The sequence below is a fragment of the Dryobates pubescens genome, chromosome Z (assembly GCF_014839835.1).
Source record: "Dryobates pubescens isolate bDryPub1 chromosome Z, bDryPub1.pri, whole genome shotgun sequence".
In the NCBI taxonomy this organism is placed as follows: Eukaryota; Metazoa; Chordata; class Aves; order Piciformes; family Picidae; genus Dryobates; species Dryobates pubescens.
The window spans coordinates 77693369-77715657 of NC_071657.1; the positions used below are offsets into that span (position 1 = coordinate 77693369).

At 45.0% G+C, this 22289-nt stretch overlaps 1 protein-coding gene across 1 annotated transcript in view; it reads right to left on the reverse strand.

Annotated features, from left to right (window-relative positions):
- Positions 1 to 8719: 8719 nt before the first annotated feature.
- RHOBTB3 (Rho related BTB domain containing 3) overlaps positions 8720 to 22289 on the reverse strand; it is a 36549-nt gene continuing 22979 nt past the window's right edge. Inside the window, exons 8-12 of the mRNA XM_054178943.1 lie at positions 21142 to 21253; positions 18322 to 18495; positions 14889 to 15055; positions 12567 to 12663; positions 8720 to 9231 (exon numbers count right to left, since the gene is read on the reverse strand). Coding sequence (XP_054034918.1) covers positions 9116 to 9231; positions 12567 to 12663; positions 14889 to 15055; positions 18322 to 18495; positions 21142 to 21253 — 666 coding nt within the window. The 3' untranslated portion in view covers positions 8720 to 9115. The remainder of the gene's footprint in view (positions 9232 to 12566; positions 12664 to 14888; positions 15056 to 18321; positions 18496 to 21141; positions 21254 to 22289) is intronic.

The window sequence follows — 22289 nt, forward strand, 5'->3', positions numbered from 1 at the left end:
CACAATTTCAGGAAATTTCCTCACCGGACACTGATATTATTATTATTATTATTGTTGTTGTTGTTGTTATAGTTGTTATTATTATTATTATTATTATTATTATTATTATTATTATTATTATTATTATTATTATTATTATTATTATTATTATTATTATTATTATTATATTTGGCATTGCTTAGCCACTGACAGTTGTTGCCTGGGAGGCAGTGGGAGCAGGCTCTGGGATGGAGCTTGGGCAACCTTGCTGGTTGGACCGGAGTGTGCCCCTTTTCTGCTGTGGTCACGCTGCAGCCTTCAGAAGTTCCTGTGGGAGCCACAGCTTCTGTGCAACAGGCATGGGAACAGAGGTGTCTGTGGTGAAGGAGAAAAGCATGGAAGCATGTCCATAGGAAATGGTGCCCATGGGGAAGGATGAGGCTTGGGGGGTGAGGTCCTGGCACAAGCTGCTCCGGCAGGTGAGAGATGCCCCAGCCCTGGAATCATTGCAGGTCAGGCTGGTTGGGCCTCTGAGCACTGCTGAAGATCCAAGGCCTTGGGACCTTAAAGTGTGTGACAGTTTAGGCTGTGCCTTTAAGCTGGGAACTACAGTTGGTGTAAAAAGGAAAACAAAAAAGCAATAATTCTAAATTAATTTCACTGGTAGATGAATAGGATGTAGTTATGCAATCTTACATTCTATTCTCACTCCATTTCTTTCTTGTGGCATGTTTGCTTCACAAGGGAGTTATCTATGACCTTGAGATAAGCACTACTGACTTAATAACAACACTTTGAGCTAACTGAAATTCCCCTAACCCTTTACTCCTTTTCTCCTTTTCTTCTAATTAACAGGGGGAAAAAGAACAGGAGAGGTTGGGGGGAGGAAAGGTGGAATCCTCCTGCCCAAGGAGGATTTTCTGTGCTGTTTGCTTCTTGTAAACCCTTGTATGACCATTTGAGGCTGTGCCTTTAAGAAAGGGACAGTGCTGGGACACTCTGAATATTTTGTAAACATGGTATTCTAAACAAATTTCATTGGTAGATTGGTAGAATGCAGGTTTAATTTTTAATGCAGTTGGAATCTTGTTCAGTTCCTCTTTGCTCACCCCTTCCAGCCTGTCTGCTTCTGGACATCTAGCCAGAACGACCTTGGGTAAGATAAGCACTAATCCTGCATGTGCTTGAAGGCCTACTACATTCTTTTTCCTTCCTTAATACCTAATTTTTTTCTCTCTCTAACCCTCTTTGGGAAAAAGGGAGGTAGGGGGAGAGAAGGGGGTGCAGGGGGGAGCTGCCCTCTGTCCGGAGGAGGGGGGTCTTGTTCCTGTATCTTTCTTTGCTGTATATTTCTGTATATATATTGTAAATACTGTATATATTGCATTTTCCCATTGCTTGTAAATATAGCATTTCCTTTGCTTTTCCAGCTGGGTTAGCTGTGGGGGTTTTTTTCCTCCCCTTCTCCGTGAGGGAGGGAAAGCTGGGCCTTTCCCTCAACCCACTACAAATACTGTAAATACTGTGTGTTTTGTGTATATTCATTGCATTACATTATTGCTTGTAAAATACAGCTCTGTTCAGTTCCCTGACTTGGCTCAGCCAAGTTTTTGTTGATGTCGGTGGGTTAAACCATCACATTACACAAAATAATTGGCATCCAACGTGGGGCTCTATTTGCTTGATTTATTTCTGCTCAGTTTAGGGAAGCGACATTGAAGGAGTTTTGGATTTTTAGACATCTGATCTTTTCTGCTGTAAGAGTGGTGGTGTACAAGTATGTTGTCGGATTCCTTTGAGATAAATTAGGGAGATATCTGATGTGTAAATTGTATCTGTGGTTTAAGTATAGGTAGAGAGGGACCTGGGGGTACTTGTCAATGGTAGGCTGAACATGAGCCTGCAGTGTGCCCAGGCAGCCAAGAGGGCCAATGGCATCCTGGCCTGCATGAGGAACAGTGTGGCCAGCAGGAGCAGGGAGGTCATTCTGCCCCTGTACACTGCACTGATTAGGCTGCACCTCAAGTACTGTGTCCAGTTCTGGGCCCCTCAGTTTAGGAAGGATGTTGACTTGCTGGAATGAGTCCAGAGAAGGGCAACAAAGTTGGTGAGGGGTTTGGAACACAAGCCCTATGAGGAGAGACTGAGGGAGCTGGGGTTGCTTAGCCTGGAGAAGAGGAGACTCAGGGGTGACCTTATTACTCTCTACAACTACCTGAAGGGAGGTTGTATACAGGTGGATGTTGGTCGCTTCTCCCAGGCAGCCAGTACCAGAACAAGAGGACACAGTCTCAGGCTGCGCCAGGGGAGGTTTAGGTTGGATGTTAGGAAGAAGTTCTATACAGAGAGAGTGATTGCCCATTGGAATGGGCTGCCCGGGGAGGTGGTGGAGTCACCATCACTGGAGGTGTTCAGGAGGAGACTTGATGAGGTGCTTGGTGCTATGGTTTAGTTGTTTGGGTGGTGTTGGATTGGTTGATGGGTTGGACGCGATGATCTTGAAGGTCTCTTCCAACCTGGTTTATTCTATGTATGTATTCTATGTATGTATGATCGATTTTTGGGGTTCTTTTGGCTTAAGAGATACAGGAATGTGACTTCCACAACACTGCCTATCGAAATACATGAGTTCAAAATCTCAGTAGGTGAAAAAGTAATTCTAAGTGATGGCTGGGATCCAAAAGTGATCTATTTGTTGTGTGTAATCCTGCTGATGGTAATAATTAGTAATAATTAATGTGTTCTTGTTAGTAGCTCTGCTACGTGAAAGGAGGGTATCTAAGAGCAGTTTCATTTTTAAATGCAGACCTAGGTGGAAGAGGAACAGCTCTAACTCAAATCCAGAGATTTCTAGTGATAACGAGATAGGGGAAACAGTTAGAGCTAAACAGGGTATCAGTAAGGCAGCTTTGAATGGGGCTATCGGTGATTCTGGCAATCAGCCAGGGGTAGTGGCAGCTCCTAAGATGGTGGCCACAATGTCCTCGGCAGCCATTAGAGAGGCAAAATCATTGCCTTCTTCATCGACAGGACCAGAAGTGTCCTATGCAGCAGCTGCTTTGTCTCAAAACCTGTTGGCTTCTGTTAAGCCTGCTGTAAATTCAAACACAGCTCCAATTAAGCAAGTAGCAGCTTTAGATAGGAGAGGTAGAAGAAAGGCTGATACAGCAGCTGATGGGGCAGAGCAGCAAGATTCCTCTGCTGCTGAGGGACCTTCTGTTAAAAAAGATCCTGCTGAGGAGGAAGAGAAGGTTTGTCTTAAAGATATAGCTGAGTTATTGAGACCATCAGTGGATACTGGAGATGCAGGGCAGGATACAGGTTTTGGTAAGATAGCAGATAATGAAGGTGCTTCTGAGCTTAAAAGAGATCCTTCAGAGAGCAGCAGCAGAAGCGTGGGGACAGCCACTTCAATAAGATGACACAGACAAAGAAGAGGATGACATTCAGACTGCTAGCACCCTCAGGCAAGAAATAAAGCATGTGAGGAAGGATTACACTAGAGCAGAGAATGAGCCAATTCTAACTTGGCTTGGCAGATGTTTCACTACAGGTGCACCAGCTCTAATAGTGGGAGACAAGTCAGTATCTCAGCTAGGCACTCTCTCAAAAGATAGTGGAATAGATAGACATCTAGGCAGGTGTCTTGGTAAGGTTTCTCCATGGACACACCTTTTAGTGGCAGCTCTGATGAGATACCCATCCTGAGATGACCTCCCATAGAATCCTAAACCCTGGAACACCATGGACGAGGGAATTAAGCATTTGAGAGAGTTTGCTGTGAGAGACGTGATGTATGGTGATCATGGCACTCTGAATCCTGATGAAATTCCTGTGGGAACTGCTCTTGTTAAAAAGCTCATCAAACTTGCTCCTCATAATTATGCTACTATTTTGGCAAACAGAATTGTGGCAAGAAATTATGGTGGAGGTCCTCCTACGGTTGGCCATTTCACTGACCAAATGAGACAACTGGAGGATAGTCTCACACATATTTCTTTGATTTCAGCCAATGAAACTCTGGAAAATTTCAGAACTGCATGAAAGCTGAAAGAGGAGCCTGGAGCCTCCTTAGCCTGGAGAGGAAGAGACTCAGGGGTGACCTTATTGCCCTCTACAACTGCCTGAAGGGGGGTTGTAGTGAGGCAGAGGTTGGTCTATTCTCCCAGGCAACCAGTATCAGAACAAGAGGACACAGTCTCAGGCTGCGTCAGGGGAGGTTTAGGCTGGAGGTTAGGAAGAAGTTCTACACAGAGAGAGTGATTGCCCATTGGAATGGGCTGCCCGAGGAGCTGGTGGGGTCGCCGTCGCTGGGGGTGTTCAGGGCAAGGCTTGACAGGATGCTAGGTTGCATGGTTTAGTTGATTAGGTGGTGTTGGATGATAGGTTGGACACGATGATCTTGAAGGTCTCTTCCAACCTGGTTTATTCTATTCTATTCTATTCTAATTTAAATTCCATATCCAATTTGACACAAGGAGATAATTCCAACTCTTCCTCCAGATGGATACAAGTTTCAGCTGTTAGAAACAGACGTCCTCCAAGGAGGTCATTCCAAAACCGATTAAACCAAACCAGACCACAGAGGCAATCACGTGGGAGCATTTGGATAACTCTGCATGATCAGTTTGGTGAACACATGAGCAGATGGGATGGTCAACCAACTTCTAATCTTTTCAGGAGACTAAGGGAACTACAGAGTGGCAGAACCTGAGGTAGCAATACCAGAAGGGTAGCTGTTACTTCCACAGTTTCCCAGAACAACTCTAATAGCTCCAACAGTGATTCCAATTCTAACACTGCCCAGTGTGCTCATTGCACATGTGGGCACATTCCTCATAATTAGCGGTGCTCTGCCTCCTGCCAGGGGGAGGAGAGGGATAATACAGATAACAGAATCTATTGGGATGTGTACATCCAGTGGCCTGGCACTTCACAATTTCAGAAGTACAGGGCCTTGGTTGACACAGGAGCTCAGTGCACCATATTGCCATCAAACTATCAGGGATCAGAGTCTATAACTATTCTGGGAGTCACTGGTGGATCTCAAGAGTTAAGTAAGGTGGAGGTTGATATAAGTTTAACTGGTAAACAGTGGAAGAAGCATACAGTTGTGACCGGACCTGATGCACCTTGTACTCTGGGAACTGATTTTCTGAGAGAAGGGCGTTTCAAAGTCCCTAAGGCTTACAAATGGGCTTTTGGAGTAGCTTCTGTAGAAACTGATGGACAAAAATTGGAGCTGTCTATTAGGCCTGAGCTTCCTGATGAATCTGCAGTTGTGGGACAACATGAGATAGACGATATTAAATTGCCGGTTGCTTCTCGGACTGTGCATCACAGACAATACAGAACCAACTGTGACCCTTTGTTGCCCATTCAGAATCTGATTCATCAGTTGGAGAGTCAGAAAGTCATCAGCAAAACTCATTCACCTTTCAACAGTCCAGTGTGGCCTGTGCGAAAGCCGAATGGAGACTGGCGTCTGACAGTGGACTACCGAGCCCTGAATGAAGTAACTCCGCCTATGAGTGCAGCAGTACCAGACATGATGGAACTCCAGTATGAGCTGGAATCCAAAGAGGCCAAATGGTATGCTACCATAGACATTGCTAATGCCTTCTTCTCTATTCCCATAGCAGAGGAATGCAGGCCTCAGTTTGCTTTCACCTGGAGAGGAATCCAGTACACTTTCAACAGACTGCCAATGGGCTGGATCCACAGCTCCAGCATCTGTCATGCAGTAATCCATGATGCTCTGGAGGAAGGTGGTGCTCCAGAACACATCCAGTTCATCGATGATATCATCGTCTGGGGTAAAACTGCTGAGGAAGTCTTCGAGAAAGGTAACAAAATCATGGACATTCTCCTGAATGCAGGTTTTGCCATCAAGAGAGACAAAGTGAAAGGTCCTACCACAGCGATCCAGTTTCTGGGAGTGCGGTGGCAGGATGGACGCAGACACATTCCAGTGGATGTGGTAAACAGAGTCTCTGCCATGGCAAATCCCACCAACAAGCAAGAAACTCTACGTTTCTTGGGGATAGTGGGATTTTGGAGACTACACATCCCTGGATTCAGTCAGATTGTGAAACCTCTGTATGATGTGACTCGAAAGAGGAACAGTTTCCACTGGGGACCTGAACCACAAGCAGCCTTTGACCAGATAAAGCAAGAGGTAGTTCAAGCAGTGGGTCTGGGACCTATGCAAGATGGTCCAGACATTAAGAACATTTTGTACACGGCTGCAAGTGACAGTGGTCCAACCTGGTGCCTGTGGCAAAAAGCTCCAGGTGAGACACAAGGATGACCTCTTGGTTTCTGGAGTCGAGGTTACAGAGGTTCAGAGGCTAATGGTACTCCAACAGAGAAAGAGATTCTAGCTGCCTATGAAGGAGTAAAAGCAGCTTCTGAAGTAATTGGAACTGAATCACAACTTCTCTTAACTCCTAGACTACCAGTTTTGAATTGGATGTTCAAAGGCAAAGGTTCCACACCACATCATGCTACAGATTCCACCTGGTCTAAGTGGATGGCTCTGATAACAGAGAGCTTGAATGGGAAATCTTGAAAGACCTGGTCTGGTGGAGGTGATCTCAAGTTGGCCTGAAGGTACCAACTGTACTAAACCTCCAGAGGAGAGAGTAATTCGTGCTGAGGAGGCTCCTCCTTACAATGACCTTTCTGATGATGAGAAGAAATATGCTTTGTTCACAGACGGTTCCTGTCGTCTCGTCGGGAACAAGCGAAGGTGGAAGTCTGCAGTGTGGAGTCCAACACGCCAAGTTGCAGAGGCGAAGGATGGAGAAGGAGAATCCAGTCAGTTTGCAGAGGTAAAAGCTGTCCAGCTAGCTCTCGACATAGCTGAACGTGAGAGATGGCCAAAGCTTTATCTCTACACCGACTCATGGATGGTAGCCAATGCTCTATGGGGTTGGCTAAAGGACTGGAAGAAGAATGGTTGGCAGAGGAAAGGAAAGCCTATTTGGGCAGCTGAACTGTGGCAGGACATTGCTGATTGAATCAAGAGAATTCCAGTGAAGGTGAGACACATTGATGCTCACTTTCCTAAGAGCAAAGCTACTGAGGAACAGCAGCACAACCATCAGGCAGATCTAGCTGCAAGAGTTTCTCAAGTAGACAAGGACTCTGAACTTGATCTCGACTGGAAACACCGAGGTGAGATATTCTTAGCTCGGTGGGCTCACGATTCATCAGGACATCAAGGCAGAGATGCAACCTACCAGTGGGCTCGTGACAGATCCATAGTACGTGCTTACTATGGTAGAGGCAAACACTGGATGGCTGGAAACTTATCCAGTTCCACATGCAACTGCACACAACACCATTCTCGGTCTGGAGAGACAGATCCTGTGGAGACACGGAACTCCAGAGAGGATTGAATCAGACAATGGAACTCACTTCAAGAACAACCTTGTAAGGAGCTGGGCCAAAGAGCACGGTATTGAGTGGATTTTCCATATTCCCTACTATGCGCCAGCTGCAGGGAAGATTGAACGCTACAATGGTTTGCTGAAGACCACTTTCAATGCCATGGGAGGTAGATCTTTGAAAAGCTGGAAGAAACATTTAGCACAAGCAACCTGGCTGGTGAATAGTAGAGGTTCAGTGAATCGAGCTGGACCTGCACACTCAGGTGTGCTACAGAAAGTAGAAGGTGATAGAGTTCTTGTTGTTAGAGAAAAGAATCCATCAGGAGAAGCCAAATTTGTCCGTAGGGTGGTTGCAGCTGAAGGTCCTGGTCACACCTATTGGGTAATGCAAGAGAATGGAGAAATTTGGTGTATTCCAAAAGAAATCTAACTTTAGCTGAGAGAGTTTAACTTCAGAGTGTTGTACAGATAAAACATTGTGCCCAAAGGAATAATCCAGGAGGAATCTACTGTGCACGAACCCTAAGAACCCCGAGATCCCTGAGTCAACTGAGAGTCCCTGATGGGGATGGGGGAGGGGAAGGGAGGAGCAACCTCCTGCACAAGGAGGATTTTCTGTGTTGGTTTCTTTTTGTGAATCCTTGTATAATATTGTAAATACTGTATATTTTTTATATATTTATTGCATTCCATTATTGCTTGTAAAATACAGCTCCATTTGCTTCCCCGACTGGACTCAGATATTGATGTCGGTGGGTTAAACCATCACACCCTTCACCTCCTTTGTGGCCCTTCTGAAGTTCAACAGACTGCAAGAGTCTCAGTTTAGAGCACTACATACTTAATGTGGAAGTAGAAGATTAGTCAATAACTAAGATGCTTATCAATCTTTATCTTACAAACCAGGAGATGCTGCAGTACTTTTTTTCTTTTTTTTTTTATTTTTTTTTAATGTGTGTATTTTGAAATATTTAAAGTACTTAGGAGTTGGCTCCTCAGCTTTCCTGCACTGCTGATGAGCTCCTGTTGTACACAGGTTGACTAAAAAACCAAACTAAACTAAACTAAACTAAAATAAATAAATGTATTTTCAACATGCTGGCTTAGCAGACAAAAATAACTGTGAAATTCAATAAAATAAACTAAAAAACATACTAAAAGGAGGAAGACATGGTACAGTCTCATGCTATGCTTTATCCCCATGGGTGCCAAACCCTTGTGCTTGAAAGAAATCTTCATGGTACATTTCTCAGGGAATTTAAAAAAGAAAAAAAAAAAAACAGGTTAATGGAAAAAAAGAGTGCTTTAAGGAAAAAAAAAGGCTTAAGGAAAAATAGGGGTTTAAGGGACAAATAGTTTAAAGGGAAAAGTGGGTTTAAAAAAAGTGGTTTCAGAGAAAAAGTGTTTTAATGGAAAAATGGTTTAAGGAAAAAAAGTGGTTTAAGGAGAAAAGTGGCTTGAGGAAAGAAGTAGTTTAAGGAAAAAGTGGTGTAAGAGAAAAATGGTTTAAGGAGCAAAATGTTTTAAGGGGGAAAGTAGTTTAAGGAAATAAGTATTTTAGGGAAACCAAAAGTGGCTTAAGGAAAAGAAGAGAGGTTTTTATTATCCAAGCAAGGGAAGTTGGTGAGTGCCACACATCGTGGCATGGAGTCCTCCAGAGGAGCCCAGCACCTGGCTCTGCTCTTGGCTTTTCACACTCTGTGAATTTCCCCCTCAGGATGCCCGTTGCCTGTGGTCACTTCTCACATCACTGCACAGTGGCACTTCTGAGAGTGGACGTAGTTCCTGTACTCGGCGAGCTGCTTCAGGTAGAGGTTGGAAGGCCACCTGTGGCTCTCGACGAAGCTGCGCTCCTCCACTGAACAAAGCAAGGCAGGGATTGAAGGGGACAGCCACACAAGCAGCACCAGTGCACAAAGTCCTATAAAGCAGCTTAAAAAAGCATTAAGGGTGCAGACACAGCTAGAGAAGGAGAGATGAGGGATGTCCATTTCACCCAAGGAGAGTAGAGAGGCCAGCCTAAAGCTGACTGCTCTTTGGCCTTAGAAGACAACCAAATGTCACAAAAGTCCCATGCAACAGGTTCACAGACTGCAGCAGGTTATAAGGGACCCTCAAAGGGCATCTTGTCCAACCCCCCTCAGTCAGCAGGGACACCTCCACCTAGAAGAAGGCTGACCAGGAACACATCAAGTGTGATCTTGAATGTCTCTAGAGATGAGGCCTCAACCACATCTCTAGGCAGCCTGTTCCACTCTCATTCTCAAGAACTTCCTCATTACACCCAACCTAAAATGCACCCTGCTCCAGTTTAAAAGCTCCAGGCTGGGGACAGAGTGGCTGGAACCTGCCCTGGGGCAGAAAAGGCCCTGGGGGTGCTGGGTGGCAGCAGCTGGAGCTGAGGCAGCAGTGCCCAGGGGGGCAAGAAAGGCAGCAGCAGCCTGGGCTGGAGCAGCAATGGTGTGGGCAGTAGGAACAGGGCAGGGCTTGTGCCCCTGAGTTGGGCACTGCTGAGGCTGCAGCTTGAGTGCTGCCTTCAGCTCTGGGCCCCTCACTGCCAGAAGGAGACTGAGGGCTGGAGCAGGGGCAGAGAAAGGCAAGAAAGGTGGGGAAGAGTCTGGAGAGGAGGGCTGGGGAGGAGCAGCTGAGTGGCCCGGGGATTTTTGGTGTGGAGCAGAGGAGGCTGAGGGAGACCTCCTTGCTCTCTGCAGCTCCCTGAGAGGAGGCTGCAGCCAGCTGGGGCTTGGGCTCTGCTCCCTAATGTCAGGTGAGAGAAGGAAAGGACATGTCCTGAAATTGTGCCAGGGGAGGCTGAGTTTGGTCATGAAGAACAATTTCTATGCTGCAGGAGTGATGAGGGATTGGGACAGGCTGCCCAGGGAGGTGGTGGAGTCCGCATCCCTGGAGATGTTGCAGAAATGTGTGGCTATGGCACCTGGAGACATGGTTTATTGGCCAAGGTGGTGCTGGGTTGAAGGTTGGACTGGATAATCATAGAAGGCTTTTCCTACCCAAACATCCAATTATTCTACATGGTCACCAACTGTACAATTCACCCTATCTGGGTGCTGTCAGAGCACAGGCTGATGAGTGCTGGTAAGTGCTGTCTGCTAGAAGCATCGCTGCTAAAGATTGATGAGGGTGTTCCTGGTACCCACCAGGATGCATGGAACATGGAGACAGAGGTTCTGATACTGCTTTCCACAGCAGCAATCACCCAACCATTCAATAGTACTGATCAACTGATATCCTAGTTCAGAAGAGGAAAATGGTTAAGCAGCTATGCCTGGATTGACCCCTGGTGTGGCCCTACATCAGAAGGCTCTCCTGCCTCACCAAGAGGAACCCAGAATCACCTCTGACCTTCCTCAGACAGGACAACCTGATTCCTACAGCTTCAGGAGACCCTCAGGGTGGTTGGGATCAAAGCCCTGTAGTAAGAAAGGAGAATGTCCCACATGTCACCTGAACCAGCATGCAGGGAAGCGAAGCAAGGCCACCATGGACAGAACTCCCTGGTGGAGGGTAGCTATGAGCGCAGCTGCCCTGCTCTGCCGTGCTTCACCCAGACCTGGCTATGAAAAAGGACAGGTCAGAGGGTGTGCAGATGGGCTGCTGGAAGACAAAGTCCAAATAAAGTGGGGAAGACTGAGCTGTCCTTTGTTTGTTTAGAATAGAATAGAATAGAATAGAATAGAATAGAATAGAATAGAATAGAATAGAATAGAATAGAATAGACCGGGTTGGAAGAGACCTTCAAGATCATCGTGTCCAACATAGAATACATAGAATAAACCAGGTTGGAAGAGACCTTCAAGATCATCGCGTCCAACCCATCAACCAATCCAACACCACCCAAACAACTAGACCATGGCACCAAGCACCCCATCAAGTCTGTTCATAATAACTACAAGGCTGTCCATCATCACAGAGCTACACCAGTCAAGATCTTCATCAGGGTCACCTGTGGGCACCCTGTGGGCAATGAGAAATATTTTCTAGGGCCACACAAAATGCATGGTCTGGGAAATTCAGTGCCAGCTCCCTGGAGGATCCTGGGCTTACTGGCTTTGATGGCCATTAGCCATTTGATTTCATGAGATGTGCTGGAGAGAATCCCATTTTACATGGTCCCTGGCAGCCCAGAAGTGTGGAATCATGGAATTGTTTGGGTTAGAAGACACCTTTCAGATCATTCAGTCCAACTGTTAAACAGCATGCCAGGTCACCACTAACCCATGTCCCTCAGCATCACCATGTCCTAGGCAGCATCAATAGAGGTGTGACAGCAGGATGAGGAAGATGATTCTGCCCCTCTGCTCTGCCCTACTCAGACCCTACCTGCAGCACTGCCTCCAGTTCTGGGTTCCCCAGCACAAAGTTCTGCAGCTGCTGGAGAGGCTCCAGAGGTGGCCATGGAGATGATCAGAGGGCTGCAGAACTTCCCCTATGTGGACAGGCTGAGGGAGTTGGGGCTGTGCAGCCTGGAGAGGAGAAGGCTCCAGAGAGACCTCAGAGCAGCCTTCCAGGACCTGAAGTGGCTCCAGGAGAGCTGGGGAGGGACTTTGGACAATGGCTGAGAGTGCCAGGATGAGGGACAATGGCTTTGAGCTGGAAGAGGGCAGACTGAGAGCAGGGATGAGGAAGAAATTGCTGAGAGTGAGGACTGGGAGAGACTGGCACAGGTTGCCCAGGGAGGCTGTGGCTGCCTTCTCCCTGGAGATGTTTGAGGTCAGGCTGGATGAGGCCCTGACAACCCTGGGCTGGTGGGAGGTGTCCTTGCCCATGGCAAGGGGTTGGAGCTAGATGACCTTTGAGGTCCCTTCCAACCCAACCCAGTCTGTGATGCTCCAAAGGAACCCCCAGCTCTTCAAGAGCAGGTGTTGGGACTGATTCATTGCCTTGATTCCAGTGTAGAAGGGTAGCTGGGACCAAACTGTCCCAGCTGATTCAGTTACATTTATAACCTGGCCCTCAGGACAGGGACCACAGGATAAGGGGGTGCAGCTGCTGGCTGCGGTGCTCTTCATATGCTGGCACCACAGTAGGGTGGTGAGACCAGCTCCAGTAGGTTCTGGAATGGACTAGACTGGCCTGCAGAAGTCCTTATCACCTTCTCATGTCTTGCCCAGCACCTCAGTTCTAAGCAGAACCCAGAAACATTTCCTGATTTAAAAGTAATTGACAAATTACCTGAAAGGTCTTGAAATTCAGGCTTCTGACTGAAGATGAGGTAGTTAGTGGCAATAAAGTGAAGAAGCCAAGTTGAGAGGCAATCAGAGTTATGGAACTGTGAAGAAGAAAGGAAACACAAATGACAGTGTCACCTTGCCTAGGAGACACAACCAGGCCATTCCACAACTGTCACCCTTTAGTAAGTAAATTTTGATTGCAGGAGAAAATGAAGCAAAAAGCCATTGATGAAACTAGGGAAGCAGAAGGTAGACTCAAGAATGAACTCCAGAACTCCATCCCCAGAGGAGTGACCTAACCCACAGGGTACCTTCGGTCAAAAGTCATGGGATGTTTTGTCTCCTGCAGAGAAGCAGAGCTTCAGAAAAAGGACATTTAGAGGAGCCTGCAAAGTCCTGTCCGAGACTTGTAAACAACTCTGTTTTCATCTTCACTTTCTGTTTTCCAAACCTCTCTTCAATGTCTCAGTATCTCCTTTCAGTCTCCAATCATTTTGTGCATTTTATCATAAGAATTGGGCAGAGAGGAAACTCATGAAGTTCAACCAAGGTAAGTACAAGGTCCTGCAACTGGGGAAAAGCACTACTATGTGAGGGTGGGAAGCAGCTCCATGGAGAAGGACCTGGGAGAGCTGGCAGAAGAGTGTGGCCAACAGAGTGAGTGAGGTTCTCCTCCCCCTCTACTCTACCCTGGTCAGGTCACATCTGGAGTACTGAATCCAGTTCTGTCCTCCCCAGTTCAAGAGAGACAGGGAACTGCTGGGAGTCCAGGGAAGGCCACAAAGCTGCTGGGCGGGTTGGAGCAGCTCTGTGAGGAGCAAATAGAAGAGCAGCCCCAGAGAGGATCTGAGCAATGCTCAGCAAGAACTAGGAGCTGTGGGGGGCAAGAGGCTGGGGCCAGGCTCTGCTGAGTGGTGCCCAGGGACAGGCCAAGGGCCAAGGGGCAGAAAGTGGAGGGCAGGAGGTTGGATGTGAGCAGGAGGAGAAAGTTGTTGGTGTGAGGGTGCTGGAGGTCTGGAGCAGGCTGCCCAGAGAGGTTGTGGAGTCTCCTGGTGTGGAGAGCTTCCAACCCCCCCTGGGCATTGTGCTGCTGGGCAAGCTGCTGTGGGTGCCCTGCTGGAGCAGGGGGGTTGGAGCTCCAGAGGTCCCTTCCAACCCCTCCATGGTGGAGTCTGGGATTTTTATGTCTTTCACTCAATATTCTACCAGCTTTGATCTCCTTTGATCTCCTTTGCCACCAGCAGATCACAGCAGATCTGCTGAAAGCAAGAGCACCTTTGCTTCCACACAACTCATATTTCTTGGCACAACCTGTAGTTAAGCTGAATTACTACACTGAGTCCTTAAGTAAGGAAATTGCACATATTATACACATGCCCCAGTAAAATTTTGGGATATTTTATTTTATTTTACTATGGTGTCATTTTATTTTCTTTTATTTAGCCTTTTTTTTTTTTATTTTGCATATTTTTATTGTCACATTTTATTTTGTTTTTATTTTACTATTTGATTTTTACTCTATTTGATTATTGCTTTATTTTTTATGTTTTATTTGGTCTTATTTTAATTTAATTTTATTGAATATATTTTATATGTATATATTTTATATTTAATTTTATTACATTTCTAAATTTAATTTAATGCTATTAATTCAATTCAATTTTTTAAAAATTAATGTAGTTTAATTTTATTTATAAACATTTATTTTAGTTTATTTTTTATTTTATCAATGTGGTTTAGTTTTATTTTATTTTGTATTATTTTGTATTATTTTTATTATTTTATTTACCTAATGTAGTTTAATTTAAACTAAATTTAATTTAATTATTTACATTATTTTAAAATTTAAATAAATTATTTTTTATTTTATTGAGGTGGTTTAATTTTTAAAATTTTTTAAATTTAATTTTTTATTGAAGTAATTAAATTCTCCTTGAATTTAATTTTTATAATTTAACCTAATTATTTTATTTTATTTTAATTTTTATTTATTTATTTTAATTATTTTATTTTATTTTATTTTATTTTATTTTATTTTATTAATGTGGTTTAATTTTATTTAATTTTTAAAATTTTAATTTATTTTTAATTGAAGTAATTAAATTTTGTTTAATTTAATTTTAAAATTTAATCTAATGATTTTGTTTTAATTTATTTCAATTTAATTTAATTTTGTTTGTTTTTATTTTATGGTGCCACTAACAGGCTGTACACTGAAGTTTGTCCTGCAGAACAGGAATTATTAAGGTCTGAAAATCCTCAGCAATTAAGAATTCCCCAGTAATTAGTGCCAGTGCCTATCTCTGGGGCATGCCACACCTACCTTGGCTTTTCTGAGCAGGCTGACGATGCTGAGGCTGGTGGATGCCAGCTCCCTGCTGGGCATGCTCTGCAGCTGGGTGATGATGGAGAGCTCACAGATGTGCTGCAGCCTCATCACCTGGTACATCTCTGCACACACCAGCAGGGACATGGCCTGCAGGATGCTGGCTGGAGAACAGGAGAGCAGAGGTCACCTCTTTCACCCTGGGATAAAGACACTGCACCACTCACCTCCTATAACACCCAGCAATCAACACAAAACACAACTGCTTTCAGTTTTCATTATGTTTCTTTTCTGTTCATTATTTTACATTTCCTTTTTTTTGTTGTTTGTTTTTTTTTACTTTTCATTATTGTTAAAAATATTTCCTTATTTTTCCCTTCTTTCTTGTTTATTTTTCATTATTCTTATTTTATTTTCCATTACTTTTTACTTTTCATTATTTTTTCTCCTATTTGTTTTGGTTTGTTTCTTTTCATTATTTTCCTTTATTTTTCTTTATTTTTCATATTTTTATTTCCTCGTTATTCCCTTCTTACTTTAAATTTATTTTTCATTACTTTTTCGTTACTTTCCTTATTTTCCTTTAAATTTTCATTATTTTTCATTACTTTCCTTATTTTTGTTGGTTTTTTTTTTCATTATTTCTTTCACTATTTTACTTTTATTTCACATTGTTTTTCTTTTTTGCCTTTTTGATTTTTTTTTTTAGTTCTTTCATCATTGCCATTGCTGTTATCACTCTCTTGTCACAGATAAACTGCTTAATTATCAGTAAAAGTTGTTAGTACATAATTAGCAGCTAGTTTAGAAGGTAAATAAACAGTTGTCAATATTCTGCATCTTCAAGATGCTGTCAAATGCATGGATTGGAAAAGACCTTTCAGATCATCACGTGCTGCTGATTATTTAGTAATTGGTGATTAATAGCAGGATTAAGTCTTCTAATTTCTCTGTCTTAAAAAAAAACAATAATCTTCGACAATACAAGAAAATACAGCAAAAAGGTCTAAAAGCAAAATGGAGCAACCAGGTCTGTTTTTAAAATATTTATAATATAAAATAATTTTTTAAAAAAAAAAATTATAATTAATAAAAATAAAATAATTTAAAATACATCTTCCAAAGAATTGAAAATTTTTAAGATGCTTGTTAAAAAAAAATCAAAAATATTTTTTAAAACTGAATATTTTTAGCATTTAAAATGTTTCAGTTTTAGTTAAATATTATAAATGTTTAATATAATTATTTAATATTTATGTTATTAAAGTTATTTTATTTAAATATTTACATTTTATTTTAATATTTACATATAAATAAAAGAATAATAGAATCAGTCAGGGTTGGAAGGGACCACAAGGATCATCTAGTTCCAACCCCCCTGCCATGGGCAAGGACACCCCACAGTAGATCAGGCTGGCCAGAGCCTCATCCAGCCTGGTCTGAAACACCTCCAGGGACGGCGCCCCAAACACCTCCCTGGACAACCCATTCCAGGGCTTCACCACTCTCATGGGGAAGAACTTCCTCCTCACATCCAGCCGGAATCTCCCCACCTCCAGCTTCATTCCATTCCCCCTAGTCCTGTCACTACCTGATATCTCTCTCCAACTACCTGAAGGGAGGTTGTAGACAGGCAGATGTTGATCTCTTGTCCCAGGCAGCCAACACCAGAACAAGAGGACACAGTCTCAGGCTGTGCCAGGGGAGGTTTAGGCTGGAGGTTAGGAAGAAGTTCTATACAGAGAGAGTGATTGCCCATTGGAATGGGCTGCCCAGGGAGGTGGTGGAGTCACCATCATTGGAGGTGTTCAGGAGGAGACTTGATGGGGTGCTTGGTGCCATGGGTTAGTTGTTTAGGTGGGTTGGACTGGTTGATGGGTTGGACACAATGATCTTGAAGGTCTTTTCCAACCTGGTCTATTCTATTCTATTCTATTCTATTCTATTCTATTCTATTCTATTCTATTCTATTCTATTCTATTCTATTCTATGCTATCCTAAGAAGTCCCTCCCCAGCCTTCTTGTAGCCCCCTTCAGATACTGGAAGGCCACAATAAGGTCACCTCGGAGCCTTCTCTTCTCCAGACTGAACAGCCCCAACTCCTTCAGTCTATCCTCACAGGAGAGGTGCTTCAGCCCTCTGATCATCCTCGTGGCCCTTCTATATTTCAGTTTTAAAGTTGCCTTTTTTTTAATATGGTACATTTGTTGCACAGCTTAAGATGCAAATAAATTTACAAATAAGTAAGTAAATTAAATGAAAAGAGTTCAGTTTTAAAGTAATTTTTCAGTATTTTTTAAGTGCATGTACACTGGTTACAAATTTAAACCCCTGGGCAAGGAAATGTTAGACAGACTGAAAGAAGACACATGGAAAACAGAAGAATCAGGCAAAATTACTTGAAAAGAAAGCAAAAGAAATGTTACAACATTAATTCATTTCTAATGTTAACCAATACTCTCTTTAATTTTTTGAATTTCAACCATATTTCTTATTTAACTTTTGGATTTTCTTCTCATGAAAAAAGACAAAGGTTAAGACACCAAGAATGCTCCAGCTCAATTTTTGTTGCCAAGTACTGCACCTGGCACAGTTGTGTTCTGGGTTATTCTCCATAAGAATAAGATATCCATATGCATAAATAAGATATTTAACCTTGTTGATGTCAAACTTCACTATAACATCTTTAAATTTTCCTTAAATTACATTAAAATAAAACCAATTAACTGAATTAAAATTAAGAACCAATCTAAGTGTGACAAAAGCAAATTCCAAATGTCTTCATGAGCCAGAAATAACATTTCACCTTTCTCCCCCCTCAGTTTTCCTCTGTAAGCACAAAACAAATTCAAGAGTTTATTAATCACAGAATCACCAAGGTTGGAAGAGACCTCAAAGATCATCAAGACCAACCTATCACCACAGACCTCATGACAAACCATGGCACCAAGTGCCACATTCAATCCCCTCTTGAACACTTCCAGGGATGGTGACTCCATCACCTCCCTGGGCAGCACATTCCAATGGCAAACGACTCTCTCAGTGAAGAACTTTCTCCTCACCTCCAGCCTAAACTTCCCCTGGCACAGCTTGAGACTGTGTCCTCTTGTTCTGGTGCTGGTTGCCTAGGAGAAGAGATCAACCCCTTCCTGGCTACAACCACCCTTCAGGTAGTTGTAGACAGCAATAATGACATTTATGATGACCACAGAATGGTTTGGGTTGGAAGTGACCTTAAAGGTCATCCTCTCCAACCTCCCTGCCATGGACAGGGACACCTCTCAGCTAGGCTTGGCTGCTCTGGTCCTCACCAAGGCCTTGTGCATTTCCTAAGGAAATAAAAGCTGCTGCGTTGCTCTGTCAGCACTGCTAGAAGCTGAGTCAGAGCTCTCTGTAAAGGTCTGTGTAAATACATGTGACTGTTCTTACCTGGGCAGCAGGAGTCAGTGTACAGGTACTCCAGGAAGGAGAGGAAAGTGTCTTTGGAAACCCCATGGACTGGGACCAGAACACTGTTTGCCTCTAGATAGTTCCCGTTGAACATAGCTGCCATCACCTCACAGCGAGCCACCAGCACTGCTCTGTGGGCTGGGACAGTGGCACCTGGAAGATACAAGTCCAGGATGGTCTCACAGTCACAGAAAGACCTTGAACACAGTTGAGGTGACCTCTGCTGACAGTGATCCAAGGAATCACAGACTGGATTGGGGTGGAAGGGATCTCAGACACCACCCAGCTCCAAGCCCCTGTCATGGGCAGGGACACCTCCCACCAGCCCAGGTTGCTCAAAGCCTCATCCAGCCTGGCCTTAAAAACCTCCAGGGCTGAGGCTTCCACCACCTCCCTGGGCAGCCTGTGCCAGGCTCTCACCACCTTCATGGGGAAGAACTTCTTCCTGACATCCAATCTCAATCTCCCCACTTCTAGGTTCACCTGTGCTTCTTCTTCCAAATTGCTCAAACTGCATACCAAATGCACATGTAATATAAAATATATCAATGGCATTACATAATTATGCACATAAGAGGCCTCAGCCATGATGTAAGACTCACATCCTGTTGTACGTCCACCTAATTGGCTATCTAATGACTAATTAAGAGGCTCAGCCACATTGTGAGTCTTCAAACACACACCACCCTCCCTTTTTCTATGGCTTCCAAGCACTGACTGACAGCAGCCTAAACATGAGCCAGCAGTGTGACCAGGTGGCCAAGAAGGCCAATGGCATCCTGGCCTGCATTAGGAGTAGTGTGGCCAGCAAGAACAGGGAGGTCATTGTGCCCCTGGACTCTGCACTGGTTAGGCCACACCTTGAGTCCTGTGTCCAGTTCTGGGCCCCTCAGTTTAAGAAGGACATCGAGACACTTGAACGTGTCCAGAGAAGGGCAACAAGGCTGGGGAGAGGCCTTGAGCACAGCCCTCTGAGGAGAGGCTGAGGGAGCTGGGGTTGTTTAGCCTGGAGAAGAGGAGGCTCAGGGGAGACCTCATTGCCCTCTACAACTATCTGAAGGGAGGTTGTAGACAGGAAGGGGTTGGTCTCTTCTCCCAGGCAACCAGCACCAGAACAAGGGGACACAGTCTCAAGCTGTGCCAGGGGAGGTTTAGGCTCGAGGTGAGGAGAAAGTTCTTCACTGAGCGAGTCGTTCGTCATTGGAATGTGCTGCCCAGGGAGGTGGTGGAGTCACCGTCCCTGGAGGTGTTCAAGAGGGCATTGGACGTGGCACTTGGTACCATGGTTTAGTAGTCATGAGGTCTGTGGTGACAGGTTGGACTTGAAGATCTTTGAGGTCTCTTCCAACCTTGGTGATACTGTGATACTGTGATACTTTTCCAAGCCAGAAAACCCAAAGCCATCCTTCACCCCCTCCAGGATTCAAGGAATTAGTGGGAAAAAAAGAAATCCATTTGTTTGAACAAGCTTAAATCCTTCAGTTTCTCTCAGTAATTATTCCATTTTCATGCCATTGTTTGTGGCTGATGAATTAGAGGAAAAAGGGTTGGAAGGTTTATCAAGCAGTAAGGAAATATTGTTCACACATTGTAGTAGGGGTGGAAAAAAACCCCAAATCACCACTTTTTAAATAACTTTCAAACCCATTCAGGGTAGGGATTTTTTTGGGGGTGAATCAAGAAGATCATCAGCATGTCCAAACCATCTCATTCATATCCTTACAAAGGAGGTAACACTTCCCCCCTCCCCACCCTGTATTTTTAGTCTGAAGGCGAATCCATTTAATTTCTAGGGGAAAAAAAATTTCCTCCTGCACCAAGCACATGAGAGAGCAGCAGAAGATATTTCACTGGCACAGATTCTGCCCAAAAAGCAGTTGGAATCTTTGTGAGCACACCTGTGCAATGCCTCCAACAGCCTTTGTGACTTCCTACTGTGCTACAGGCAGGTCAGCATGGAAAGCCAGCACCTGCTCCCCAATAACATTTTAATCCTGGTCTCTAAGAGGGCTACATTGCTACCATCACACACTCATAGAATGGTTTGGGTTGGAAAACCTCTCTGAGCTCGTCCAGCCCAACCACCAACCCAACCCCACCATGCTCACAAAACCCTGGCCCCAGGTGCCATGGCCACAACTTGCTGCAACACCTCCAGCCATGGCGACTCCACTACCTCCCTGGGCATCCTGTGCCAGTCCCTCACCATTCTGGCAGCACAGAAATTGTTCCTCATGGCCAACCTCAGCCTCCCCTGGCACAGTTTCAGGACATTTCCTCTCCTTCTCTCACCTGAACCTAGAGAGCAGAGCCCAAGCCCCACCTGGCTGCAGCCTCCTCTCAGAGGAGAGGAAAGAGCAGAGAGCAAAGAGGTCTCCCTCAGCCTCCTCTGCTCCGCACCAACCCCCCCCCCCAGCTCCCTCAGCTGCTCCTCACCAGCCCTCTTCTCCAGACCCTTCCCCACTTTTGTTGCCCTTCTCTGCCCCTGCTCCAACCCTCAGTCTCCTTCTGGCAGTGAGGGGCCCAGAGCTGAAGCCAGCACTCAAGCTGCAGCCTCACCAGTGTGAAGTACAGGGGCATAATCATCTCCCACAGGGGAGATTCTCATGCCCTCTGTTCATTTTTATGCCCTCCTCTGGACCCTCTCCAGCAGTTCCATGCCCCTTTTGCTGGGGGCACTAAAACTGGACAGAGCACTCACATGTATTTCCTTAGTTTTGACACCACACAAGACAGTCACCTCCATTTCCCCCACTCCTGCAGAGAGGACAAACATCAACAGAAGCTGTGGTTCCATACCTTGTATTTTGAAGATGACGTCAGCTAAGACAGGTGTGTTAAAGAAAAGCCTGAGAGAGGTACTGTAGAGACGTCTTATCTGGTGAGACCTGCAGTCCTTGGCAGTGCTGAGCTGCAAGACAAAGCAGTGACCAGAGGCTGTCAGGAAGATTTACCCACAAAGACTTCAAGACATCATTTCTGTGAGGAAAATAAACCCAGCCTTTTGCTGTCTGCTTTGTGTCATTCTGCTAACACCACTCAGCTGTGTCTTCCCACATCCAAACCTCTGCAGTCCTCTTTATCCTCTTTATCTCTGTCTCCTTTTAGTCTGGAGGAAGGGCTGAGAGGGATCTGATCAATGTCTCTCAAGAGCTGAGGGCTGGGGGTCAGGAGGCAGGGGACAGGCTCTGCTCAGCTGCACCCTGCCAGAGGCCAAGGGGCAGTGGATGGCAACTGCAGCCCAGGAGGTTCCAGCTCCAGAGGAGGAGGAAGTTCTGCAGTGGGAGGCTGCCAGAGCCCTGGAGCAGGCTGCCCAGAGAGGTTGTGGAGTCTCCTTCTGTGGAGCCTTTGCAGCCCTGTCTGGATGTGTTCCTGTGTGACCTGTGCTGGATTCTCTGCTCCTGCTCTGGCAGGGGCTTGCACTGGGAGATCTCCAGAGGCCCCTTCCAACCCCTCACATCCTCTGATCCTGTGAGCCTGTGATCTTTTATTCCCCATCTAGTCTGTCCTATTTCCCACAGAGCAGCACCTCTGAGGTGTCCATATCTCCAACAGTCACACCCCAGCTCTAGCCTTGGTCCTATCTGACTTAGCACAGATCTCCCCCATACTGGGGAGTGTGAACCGTGAGTTTTCTGGACTCCAGCCTTCTTCATGCCTGCCCTGTTTTGACCCAAGGGTGTAGAAAAAGAAGTTTGGTTGTGGGTACTGTGATGGACACACATCCACTCACTGGCACCATGCTGCACTCTCAGTCAAGGCAGCCAAAAATTGTGTATTTTCTGGCATTTCCCTGATGTTGCCACTACAGAGAGGGAGCTTGCAGGATGGAGCATGACCTCACTTACAACCCTCTGGGCATGCCAGCATAAAAACCTTTAAGATCCAGACCCTTTTAGTTACCTTCCAGTTCTGTTCTTCTTGCTGTAAAAGTGGAATCTAAAGCT